This window comes from Carcharhinus amblyrhynchos, chromosome 14, assembly GCF_965287045.1.
Source record: "Carcharhinus amblyrhynchos chromosome 14, sCarAmb.v2.hapA, whole genome shotgun sequence".
Classification (NCBI taxonomy): domain Eukaryota; kingdom Metazoa; phylum Chordata; class Chondrichthyes; order Carcharhiniformes; family Carcharhinidae; genus Carcharhinus; species Carcharhinus amblyrhynchos.
In genome coordinates this window covers 65946149-65958628 of record NC_137337.1, presented here as the reverse complement: position 1 = coordinate 65958628, position 12480 = coordinate 65946149, and the positions used below count along the sequence as shown (strand labels likewise).

The following is a 12480-nucleotide window of genomic DNA, read 5'->3' as shown; positions in this document are numbered from 1 at the left end:
CCTTCCCCAAGGAAAATTAGGGTTGGGCAATAAATGCTGTACAAGCCAACAAAGCCCACATCTCGTGGACAACTAAATAAAATAGCACAGTAAAAGTGCCACACAATACATGAGGAGGGCATTCTCAGTATGAAGATGGGACTTAATTTCTAGAAATACTGCCTGTCTTCATTTCTACCAGTACCATTATAGACAGATGCATCAACAACAGGCAGATTGGAGGAAACAAGGTCAAGTAGGTTTTTCCCTCTTGCTGGTTTCCTCACCCCCTGCCACTGGCCTGGTCTGGCAGTTATATTCTTCAGGAATTGGCCAGATCAGTTAGCAACGATGATGCCTTGCCATTCTCGATAATGGGCATTGAAGTCCTCAACCCAGAATGCAATCTATACCTTTGCAACTCTCAGGGCTTTTTCCAATTGATGCTGAACATGGAGGACTGATTTATCAGTTGACGGAGTGCGGTAGGTGGTAATCAGCAGGAGGTTTCCTTTCCATTATTTCACCTGAGATTTAATGGGACAAGAGGTCAATGTTATGGACTCCCAGGACAACTCCCTCCTGACTGTTTATGGTATGTCTGTCCTGCCAGTAGGACCTCTGACTGTGAAGCACTTTGATAAGTCATGAGATAACGAACAGTCATTATTTAAATGCAAGCTTTTCTTTATCTGGTGGCAGAATTATCACGACATTGCTTAATATTTCTCATGGGATTCAACATTTCTCAAACATCCCTACTGTGACTATTGGGATTTGGAACCAGTTCACATAATTTAAGAAAAAAACATTATCCAAGCAAATAGGAAATCCTGTTTTAAAATGTTGTGGTTATAAAGCCTTGATAATCGAAAACAAATCTTTAGTCAGCTAGGAGCTAGTGTCTTTCAACTAAAAGTAGTACATTAATATAAATGCACGGTTGTGCGAGTTTGTCAGCTTGGCCAAATGGGGAGTGCCATGGAATTCATCTTCCTATTAATTAAGCATACATCTGAAACTAGGAGACACAATAGTGCATTTGGGATTTAACCAATAATGTGACAACTGCACTAAAAAAAAAACACCCTTCTTAGAAACTTCCTGAGCCACAAAATTCAAATGAGACAAACTAGTAAACAACAAAACTGGCTGAGCTACTTTGTTTTAAATGCCATTTGTCAGTGTTGAGCAGCCAAGGTGCAATTTTGATCATCCTGATCTAAATGGCAATTGTTGGCTGAGGGGAATAACTGCTCTTCACCAGCAATATTAGCAACAGCAGGCCATTCAGCCCCTCCAGCCTAATCCCCCTCAATTCAATTCAGTCGTAACTGATCTGTGCCTTAATTTCAGATTAGATAAGCATATCAAGGGATATGGAGCTAACAGAAATCTATCAATCTGAATCTCCAACTACTCCAATGTTTCCAGCAAGTCAAAAATATAGCAACAGTGATAACAATTTAATCAACATAATACAAAGTCTTGCAAGGGTACTACAATAGCTAAATGTAGGCTGTATAAATGTTGTAAAATTTAATACAGAAAAGCAGGGAACAAATTGAGTTCTCTGTGAAATCGGTTTAATGGTCATGACTACTTCAAATACGTAGGAGGACTGAAGTGAAGTGATCATTCACCAAAACAAGAGCACAAAAGAATCAGATGCTCAGTATTTATTTTAGGAATACAGTAAAATATTCACTGATTTTTAATGTCAAATTACAAACTGTAGTCTCATCCCAAAATGTGCACAATGTAATAAAAAGATCCAATATGCAAAGGTTGATCAGATTCAATGCTAACGTCCAAAGAACAATCACACTTAAAAATGAAATTCAAGAACTTCCACAGCTCAGTGGAGATGATAGTATTTTCCTCTCTGCTCCAACTGACGATTCTTATTCTCAATGAATGAGATTACTAACTTTTTGAAGTTGGATTGAAGCTGAAATTTTCTTTGTCTATGGAATGTAATCCATACTGCTCAATACATTCACTCTAAACAAAAGAAGAATGTAGCAGTGCAACTTCTATAGATTCTTTCCTCTGTAGTGGACTTGCAGGCACCACTCTGGTTTGAACTCGAATTACAGTGGGAAACCTTCTCTTGCGTTCAAAATTTGAACAAATCAGCACAGCAGCAGAGTGATTAGGACTACTGCCTCATGGTGCCAGGGACCCAGGTTCAATTTTGGCCTTGGGTGACTATTTGTGCTGAGTTTGCACATTCTCCCCTTGTCTGCATGGGTTTTCTCCGGGTGCTCCGATTTCCTCCCATAATCTAAAGACGTGCAGTTTAAGTGGATTGGCCATGCTAAATTTCCGCTTAATGTCCTAAGATGTGTAAATTAGATGGAACAGCCATGGAAAATGTTTGGGGTTGTGGGGTGTAATAGGGCCTGTATAGGATACTCTGTTAGAGTCAGTGCAGATTCAATGGGCCAAATGGCCTCTTTCTGCACTGTAGGAATTTGAATGAAATAAGCTTGGTTGACCTCCACTGAGTAATGCTGAAGTGTTAAAAATGCCACCTTGAAGCATTTACTGCCTGTTCAGGTTATAAAAGACAATGAAGTTCTGTCATCATTCATACCACAGCCAACAGCATTAAATACAGATTACTCAGACATTTAACTCAATTGATATTTGTCAGATCTCACTGCATATGAACTGTCTATAGAACTTACCTGTAAAGAAAAACGAGCTTACACTTTTGACTGCAAATTATCTTGGAATATCCTGAGTATGTGAATGATACAATATAAATGCAAGTTACTTGTCTCTTTAATATGGGATATTATGGAATATCAAGACTTCTAATTAAAAACACTTGTTACTCCAAAGTGAGAACGCATCTGCAAAATGTGATTGTGTTGAAGAACTGCTGAAACAATGAGAGTGGCAATTACAGCTCTGAGCATTACTCAATAGCAAAAATCGAGTTTTCCTGGTTTAACTGCAAGTGTGATATTTTTTAAACAAAGTTGGCAAAATGTCAGTTGTAATAAATAATCATCCCTTCTCCAAAGAATTTCAAATGACACAGCAGCAAAACAAGACTACCCTAAGCTGAGATGCATTATCTCTGGACTAAATGCATCTGTAAAATTCAGTGCACATGAAGAACAGTAAAAAGACGACATTTCCAAATAATTATCGCAATTAGACTACACGCCTTCCGCTGGCCTTAACTTTCAAATTCAGCTAGCTCAGTAAAACCAGTGAGTAACTGAAGCAACAGACCTTTGGCTCCAAGTTGATCCAAGTTAGCTGCTAACAACAGGAAAGGCAATTGGACTTCAATTAGCCTCAACTAAGAAATGGGAGGGGAGTGGAAGGATTACCTGGATTGACTTTGTAAAATTCCTCTCCAACATCATGTAATCAATGTTATTTTCCTGCCCTTACTAGTCCTTCTTTGCAGGAGGATGTAATCTCCTGAGATATTACATAACTGCAAAGCTGGGTGAGACGGTGTTCTGAGCATCATGAAATGGATGGGGAAAGTCTGTTATCCAGCAAAAGACTAGCTGTCCTTTCATTTTCATATTTTTGATGTAGTTCAGCCTGGGTATTAATAGATTATTGATAATATCTGAAAATGGGTACATAAGGATTGGATTTGATTGGGTGTTGGGCACGTAGCAATCACAAATAAGTAAGGGCCACTACAGTAAGATATCAGAGAACAACACTCAAGCAGAGTCAATATCTTCACAAAAAGGAGAAAAGATTAGTAGAGAAAAAAAAACCCCGTTGAAATTCAGCAGATTCTTCAAATCATAGCAAAGTAACCTCTAAAAACCTAGTGCATTCTACAATACCAAACATGGTTTCTTACTAAGTTTATTTCCCTTCAGGACAAACAATTGCAGTTGTGGGAAGTCCCTTCAACTTTCATTTTCCAGTTTGATGCATTGTACACGTAGGCTTACATATTATGACAATTTTACAGTCTTTGCAAACAATGCACCTTTATGTTCACGAACTCCAACGTAAACATGGAACTCATCTTTTGCATAATTTTCTGGTGTGGTGTGATCATCTAATGCACAAAAAAAACACTAGGTAGACAGTTATAGATTACTTCATGATAATGTATGTTGCCCTTTGCCAAGCCTGGCTGTCAATCACTTGGCAGTCTAGTAAATATGTTATCCATTCACTTCTAAATTTATAAGAGAGGGGGAGGAAATGCCAAAGCATTCAAAACAATAACTTAGCATAGATTGTTCACGTACTTTCCCTTCAGCACTGCCTGCTCCAATTGATTGTACATGGATGGTGATTTTCCTCCCAAACCAGTCACTAATGCATCAATCAGCTCTTCTACAAATGAACCATTGCAGCATTGTAATTAGATACAGATCTCAAATATCATTCTGTAACAATTACATGTTACAAACACAAAATCTCAAAAAAAGGCTGAAAATGTCAATAGAAAGCTAATAACCAGGCCAACTCAAGAAAACATCCATGCAGCAAACTCATTTGGACAGCAATTACACTCCGCACGATTTAAAGATTGATCCTCAACAATATAGCACACAGCCGCACATCTGCAGTGATCAGTTGTACACTGGGCTCGTTTGTCTTCATTGTGTCACTTTTAAAAGTTAGCAGCACCAGTCTATGAATATTCCTATGGAATGTTTAGCCCCAGTTATTAATTTTAATCTGTGCTGCCCTAATTCAACAGGCTCCCACCAGAAAACAAGCTTCTGAGAAAGCATTGCTGAATCCAAGGTTGTGTAGCAAGACAGGTTAAATTTTTTTAAGTAATGTTGAATGGAGTTTGACTCCATATGCACATAGGTAAATTCCAAACTGACATTTTCAGCCTTTCAATCAGTCTCTCTCCTGACCCATTTTTGCCACTTGACCTGGAGCCTTTGCCCCTCAGGCAGCTCACCTAACTTTTGTCCCAACCCTTTCCAATGCCAACCATGACTTCTCACTTGTGCTACTCATTTCCCTTTCCCAGCCTGACTTTTGCACCCATGCCAGCTCATCTCCATTGAGGGCAGCACAGTGGTTAGCACTGCTGCCACACAGCACCAGGGACCCAGGATCATTCCCAGCTTGGGTCGCTGTATGTGAGAGTCAGGGTGTTCTGCCCATGTCTGCATGGGTTTCATCTGGGTTCTCCGGTTTCCTCCCACAGTCTGAAAGATGTGCAGGTTAGGTGGATTGGCTTTGCTAAATTCTCCCTCAATGTACCCAAACAGGTGCCAGAACATGACATCGAGGGGATTAAGTAACTTCATTCTGATAACATAAAAAAAACTCCTACGCCAGCCTGACATTAGCCCCCCAGCCTTGCTTCCCATCCCCACTTCAGCATCCACGCCAGCTCTTCCCCACTGCTATGCCAGCCTGACATTACCCTCCCCAGCCTGATGTGCCATTCCCATATCAGCCCTTCTTCCAATCTAGAACACCCTCCCAGCCTCAAGCCCTGCGCCCATCGCCAGCCCTTTCCCATCCTTCTGCCTGCCTTGCTAGCCATCGCCAGCTCCGACCCTGCAGCCCTGTGCCAGCCGTGCCCGGGACACAGCGCTTTGTACCTGGGTATGCAACTGGGCGACGAACCGTCTATCTCCCAGGTGGCGAAGAGGTTCATAGGGACGGGCTTGTTGAGGCCGGACGAGCCGGTGAAGCTGAGCCTGCCTTTCTCTGCCATGGCTGAATCGATGTCAGTGCCGGTTGTGCATGCTGTGTGTGTGCCGCTATCCGAATGCCCTGCCTCCCTCCCTGTCACACGCAGCCGCTGCTCCGGCTCCTTCACTGCGGCGCCGGGACGGCCCACCGGAAACACGTCACTGCCTGCGCGCGCCAGCAACGGCCCGACAGCCTCGCGCCCGACAGCCTCGCGCCCAACGGCCGCCCCGCGGAGCGCGTGCGCTGTGCGGCCCCAACGAGGGTTGTGCTGTTGGTGGTGGCGCAGAGTTAGAGATGTGGTTTTGAGGGAGTGCCACAATGGCGGAGGTGCCGCTATGTTAGCGGTGCAGTCCTGAAGGAGAGCCGCATTGATAGAGTGCGGCACATCAGAGGTGCTGCATTGTTGGACTGCAGCACTGTAGTCCTAAGGGAATGCTGCACTGTCGGAGTGCAGCTCTGTTAGCAGTGTAGTCCTGAGGGAGTGTCGGAATGCAGTTTTGTTAGCATGTAGTCCTGAGGGGTGTCGGAGTGCAGCTTTGTTCGCAGCGTAGTCCTGAGGGAGTGTCGGAGTGCAGCTCTGTTAGCAGTGTAGTCCTGAGGGAGTGCCACAGTGCCAAGAGTGCTGCTTTGTTAGCCGTGTAGTCCTGAGGGAATGCCACAGTGTTGGAGTGCAACTCTGTCAGCACTGCACTCCTGAGGGAGTGCCGCAGTGTCGGACTGCAGCTCTGTTAGCAGTGTAGTCCTGAGGGAGTGCCGCAGTGTTGGAGCGCAGCTCTGTTATCAGTGTAGTCCCGAAGGGATGCCACAGTGTCGGAGTGCATCTCTGTTAGCAGTGTAGTGCTGAGGGAGTGCCACAGTGCCAAGAGTGCTGCTTTGTTAGCCGTGTAGTCCTGAGGGAATGCCACAGTGTTGGAGTGCAACTCTGTCAGCACTGCACTCCTGAGGGAGTGCCGCAGTGTCGGACTGCAGCTCTGTTAGCAGTGTAGTCCTGAGGGAGTACCGCACTGTCGGAGTGCTGCTCTGTTAGCTGTGTAGTCCTGAGGGAATGCCACAGTATTGGACTGCAGCTCTGATAGCACTGTAGTCCTGAAGGAATGCCGCAGTGTCATAGTGCTGCTCTGTTAGCAGTGTAGTCCTCAGGGAATGCTGCAGTGTCGACTGCAGCTCTGTTAGCAGTGTAGTTCTGAGGGAGTGCTGCAGTGTTGGAGTGCAGCTCTGTTAGCAGTCAGTCCTGAGGGAGTGCTGCACTGTTGGAGGTGCTGTCCTGAGGGAGTACTACACTACTGGAGCTCCCGCTTTCTTGGAGGTGCAGTGCCAAGAGAGTGCCATACTATCTGAGGTACGGGTCCCGAGAGAATGCAGCATTGTCAGAGGTGCCGGCCTGCTGCCTTCCTGAAGCCGTACCGCACTGTCGAAGGTGCAGCACTGAGGGAGAGGGCCGCAGTGTCAGAGATGCTGCTATGTCAGGAGTGCAGTCCTAAGGAAGTGCCGGAATGAGAGAGTGCTGTACTGCCAGTGGTCCCGAGGGAGCACTGGCATGTCAGAGATGCTGCACTGTGAGAGTGCCAATTTGTTGGAGCTGCTGCTCTGTCAGAGGTGCTGTCCTGAGGGAGTGCCACACTGTCGGACATGCTGTTCTGATAGAGTGTCACACTGCTGGAGGTGCCGCTGTGTTAGAGTCCCTGAGGGAATGCCGCAGTGTCATAGGATGCTGCCCAATGGGAGTGCTGCACTGTCGGTGGTGCCGCCCTGAGGGAGTTCCGCATTGTCGTTGGTGCCGTCCTGAGGAAGTGTTGCACTGTCGGCGGTGCTGCTCTGTCGGAGGTATGATCCCAGGAAAGTACCGCACTATCGGCGGTGCCACAGTGCTGGACGTGCTGCTCTGTCAGAGTTGCTGTCCTGAGGGAGTGCCGCACTGTCGCTCGTGCCGCACTGTTGGAGATGCAGGCGTCGGAGGTGCCACATTGTCGGCCATGCCACATTGTCAGAGGTGAGGTCCTGAGGAAGTGCCACACTGTAAAAAGTCTGACAACACCAGGTTTTAGTCCAACCTATTTATTTGATAATATACTCGCAAGCTTTCGGGTTAGCCCCTTCGTCAGGTTCACCTGACGAAGGGGCTAACCCGAAAGCTTGCGAGTATATTATCAAATAAATAGGTTGGACTAAAACCTGGTGTTGTCAGACTTTTTACTGTGTTTACGCCAGTCCAACGCCGGCATACCCACATCATGAAGTGCCACACTGTCAGAGGTGCCATTCTCAGGAAGTGCACTGTCAGAGGTGCCATTCTATTGAAGATCCCACACTGTCAGAGGTGCCATCCTCAAGGAGTGCTGCATTGCTGGAGGTGTTGCTCTGTCAGAAGTGCTGAACTGAGGGACTATTGTGCTGTCAGAGCTGCCACCCTATTGGATGTGTCATCCTGAGGGACTGCCACATTGTTGGAAGTGCCGTCCTGGGGGAGTGTCCCACTGTCGGAGATGCTGTACTGTCAGAATTGCACTCATTTGGATGAGCTGTCAAAACGAAGCCACTACCTACCTGCTCACAGTTGGCGTTCTTTTGAGTATCCTGACCAACATTTATCCCTCAACCAACATCACCAAAGCCGATAATCCAGTCATTATGACATTGTGCTCTGAGGAATCTTGCTACGCATAATTTGGCTGCCATGTTTCCAACTGTTCAACATGATCTAACTCATTTTGTAACACCTTGGGATGACCTAAGTTTATGCAAAGTGCTATATTTGATTTATTATTGTCCCATAATGGGCAGCAGGATGGTACAGTGGTTAGCACTGCTGCCTCACAGCACCAGGGATTTGGGTTCCTTTCCAGCCTTATGTTACTATTTAGAATGGAGTTTGCACGTTTTCCCCGTGTCTGCGTGGGTTTCCTCCAGGTGCTCCGGCTTCATCCCATAGTCCAAAGACGTGCAGGATAGGTTGATTGGCTATGCTAAATTGGTCATTAGTGTCAGGGGGATTAGCAAGGTAAGTATGTGGGGTTACAGAGATCCTGAGGGAGTGCAGCACCTCCAGACTAAGTGGGATTATTGTCAATGCAGGCTCAATGGCCTGAATGGCCTCCTTATGTATGTATGGATTCTATGACTGAGGTACATTGAAAGTACTTAGTGTGCCATACAGACAAAGCATACCATTCATAAAGTACATAAGGGAGAAGGAAAGGTTGAAGAATATAGGTTGGAATTTTTCTGTGACGCATGACCTGCTGCTGTTGCAAACAAGGACAGAGAATTTGGCGCTCAGCCAAATCTCCACTGCAGCAGGACCAAGAATCCCACTGGCACGAACAGCCAAAAAATTCCACCCATAGAGTTGCAATTACACATAGAGAAAGATTAGCTTAATGTAATATGCAAGATCCATTCATGGCAGCAGGGAAGAAGCTGTTCTCGAATCGGTTGGTACGTGGTCTCCTTTGCATTGTTCTCCTGATGGAAGAAAGTGAAAGAGAGAATGTCCGGATCCTTGGGATCCTTGGCCGCTTTTCCGAGGCAGTGGGGAGTGTAGACAGAGTCAATGGATGGAAGGCTGGCTTGCATGATGGATTGGGCTACATTCACAACCCTTTGTACTTTCTTGTGATCTTGGGTAGAGCAGGAGCCGTACCAAGCTGTGATGCGTCAGGAAAGGATGCTTTCTATGATGCATCTGCAAAAATTGGTGAGAGTCATTGTGGACATGCCAAATTGAAATAAATAAACAAAATCAGAAAGTGCTGGTAAATCTCAGCAAGTCTGACAGCATCTGTGGAAAGAGAATAGAGCCAATGTTTTGACTCTGGTTGATCCTTCATCAGAGAGTATAAATGAAGGATTGGTTTAGAACTGAACTATGCAAAGGAAACCTTCCGAATTTGGTGATTGTTAATAAATCAGACAATGACAAGTGATGGTATGCTCAGGTTCTCCGTGATCTGCGGTCCAGAAATACCAAGTGTCAAGAATTATAATATTATAACATTGTTAGCTTGAGCATTTTGATAGGTGTTGGGTAGGACTGTTCAACAACCTTTATGAAGAGGGCAAGTGTAAGATATTTAAAGATACAATGCTGAGCATGCTGGGCAAATTGCCAAGTGTTAGCATTGAGCTAATGTGATTTGACCCATAACGGATTAACAAATGAACCAAAAGCAAAATCATAAGGGGAGAACAGATTATGCAATTTCTGCAGTAAGTAAACTGAGGGCCCATTGGGGATGAATATAGGAATATATAGCAGACTTTAATAGGTTACAAAAATCAGTTAAAGGAACGAAGAGAGACATGGGAAGAAGCATAGATACGAAACATAATTCAAAAACAATTTCAATATTACCCTTAACAGTAAGGGGAAAAAGCTGAAAATCCTAAATGAACCCAACAGAGTTAAACCTGGATCAACATAGTTTGTTATACTAATTTATTACTTTCTCCAAAATATCCACCAGGGAAGGTATGAGCCACCTGCCTGAAATCACAACATTCCAAGTACAATTCAGTACTTGGATACAAATAGATAGAATATGAACAAAAGGTTTATTCTCTGGTTGATGGGATGTGATAGGTGGAGTTCCCCAGTGATTAATACTGGCGCCATAGTTTTTCCCTATGTAAATAACTTGGTTGAAGGAAAAGACAGCATACCCAAGTTTGCAAATAGCAGCAAGTTAGAAAACATGGTAAATTGTGTGGATGAGATCAGGAAGTTACACAGAAATGTATACAGATTAAGTGCGTGGGTAAACTGACAGGTGGAGCTCAATGTGGGAAGAGTATGAGATCATCCATCTCTCAATCTCTCTACTTCTCCCTTCTTGAAAATGTTTCTTTAAAAAAATTATTTAACTAAGGATTGGTAATCTGTTCCATATCTCCTTATGTGGCGCTGTGTTTTTGTTTTATAACACTCTTGTGAGTGTCTTGGGACATTTTATGATTTTAAAGATGCTATATAAAAGCAGGAAATTTTGTGGTGCAGTGGTAGCAACCCTATCTCTGGATTCAAGTCCCACGTCAGGACTTGATGGCCACGAAGTGTATTCATGATGTGGTCAAACAGGTTGATTATCTTTGTAAATCCTTCCAATAAACCTGGTCCCATCAGAGTGTTTCCTGGTCAGCCATTCTGCAGAAGGCAACAGCAAACTGCTGCAGTACTTTGACCAGCATAATTCAATTGAAGCCCATGATTGCAGGAAGTTGTTTTGAAAGAAGATTTGGAGGGTTTTTTTTTTGAAAGAGGAAGAACTGTGGATTTAAAAGATTTGAATGCCCACGTACTTAACTCGCCACAAGCTAATGCACAGGTACGAGAGGTAATCAAAAATCTAGTGGGATATTGATCTTTATTTCAAAGCGGTTGGAATTCAAAAGTAAGGTGACACTTCAGTTTGGTAAAACCTAGGTGAGACACTATAGGCGTAAGTATGTTCAGTTTTCACCACCAAATGTCAGGAAAGATATATTGATCTCAGAAAAGCTACAGCACAAATTCATTATGGGAACAGGTTGTATACAACACAGAGCAGGCCCTTTGGCCCATGATGCTGTGCCGGACATGACGCCAAATTAAACTAATCCCTTCTGTCTGCCCTTGGTTCACATCCCTCTGTGCCTTGCATATTCTTGTGCTTCTTTTAAAGCCCCTGAAACACCCCTATTGTATGTGCTTCCACCACCACCTCTAGTCATGCATTCCAGACATCTATCACCCTCTGTGTAAAAAAGCCTCTCACATCTTCTTTGAACTTTTTTCCCTCACCTTGTGCATGCCCTCTAGTATTAGACATTTAAACTCTGGGAAAAAAATTCTGACTATTAACCCTATCTCTGGCTTTCATAATTTTAGAGACTTCTATCAGGTGTCCCCTCAGCCTCTGCCGTTCCAGAGAAAACAACTCTAGTTTGTCCAGCCTCTCCTTATAATCCAGCCTCTCCTTATAATCCAGCCTCTCCTTATAATCCAGCCTCTCCTTATAATCCAGCCTCTCCTTATAATCCAGCCTCTCCTTATAATCCAGCCTCTCCTTATAATCCAGCCTCATACCTTCTAATCCAGACAGCATCCTGATAAACATCTCGTGCACCCTCTTCAAAGCCTTCACACCCTTCCTGCAACATGATGACAAGAATTTAATCCAATACTCTTAAGTGCGGTCTAACCAAAGTTTTATAAAGCCGCAACATGACATCCTGACTCCTGTACTCAATGCCCCAGCCAATAAAGGCAAGCATGCAGTACGCTTTCTTTACCCACCCTATTGACTTGTGTGGCTATTGTCAGGGAGCTGTGGACTTGAACCTCAAGATCCCTCTGTTCATTGATGATGTTCCGGGATCTGCCATTAATTGTATACTTGCCCTTAAGAACATAAGAAATAGGAGCAGGAGTAGGCCATCCAGCCCTTCGAGCCTGCCCCGCCATTCAATAAGATCATGGCTGATCTGTCGCTGCTCAGTTCCACTTTCCCGCCCTCTCCCCATAACCCTTAATCCCCTCTCCTATCAAAAACCCATCAACCCGTGTCTTAAAAATATTCAGCGAGGTAGCCTCCACCACTTCAACGGGCAGAGAATTCCAGAGATTCACCACCCTTTGAGTGAAGAAGTTCCTCCTCAACTCTGTTCTAAACCGCCCCCCTTTTATCTTGAGGCTGTGCCCCCTAGTCCTATTGTCTTTTTTGAGCGGGAAGAGTCTTTCCACCTCTATCCTATCCATCCCATTCATCATCTTATACGTCTCAATAAGATCTCCCCTCATTCTTCTAAACTCTAACGAGTACAAGCCCAGTTTATTCAGCCTCTCCTCATAGCTCAACC

The 12480-nt window shown here is 44.5% G+C and overlaps 1 protein-coding gene across 5 annotated transcripts in view; it reads right to left on the bottom strand.

Moving 5' to 3' along the window:
* pacs2 (phosphofurin acidic cluster sorting protein 2) overlaps positions 1-5763 on the bottom strand; it is a 237464-nt gene extending 231701 nt beyond the window's left edge. For 4 of the 5 annotated variants that reach the window (XM_080203026.1, XM_080203027.1, XM_080203028.1 and 1 more), the window contains exon 1: positions 5553-5763. In XM_080203026.1, coding sequence (XP_080059152.1) covers positions 5553-5668 — 116 coding nt within the window. In that variant the 5' untranslated portion in view covers positions 5669-5763. The remainder of the gene's footprint in view (positions 1-5552) is intronic. The other variant, XM_080203030.1, reaches the window with a different exon arrangement.
* Positions 5764-12480: the final 6717 nt, after the last annotated feature.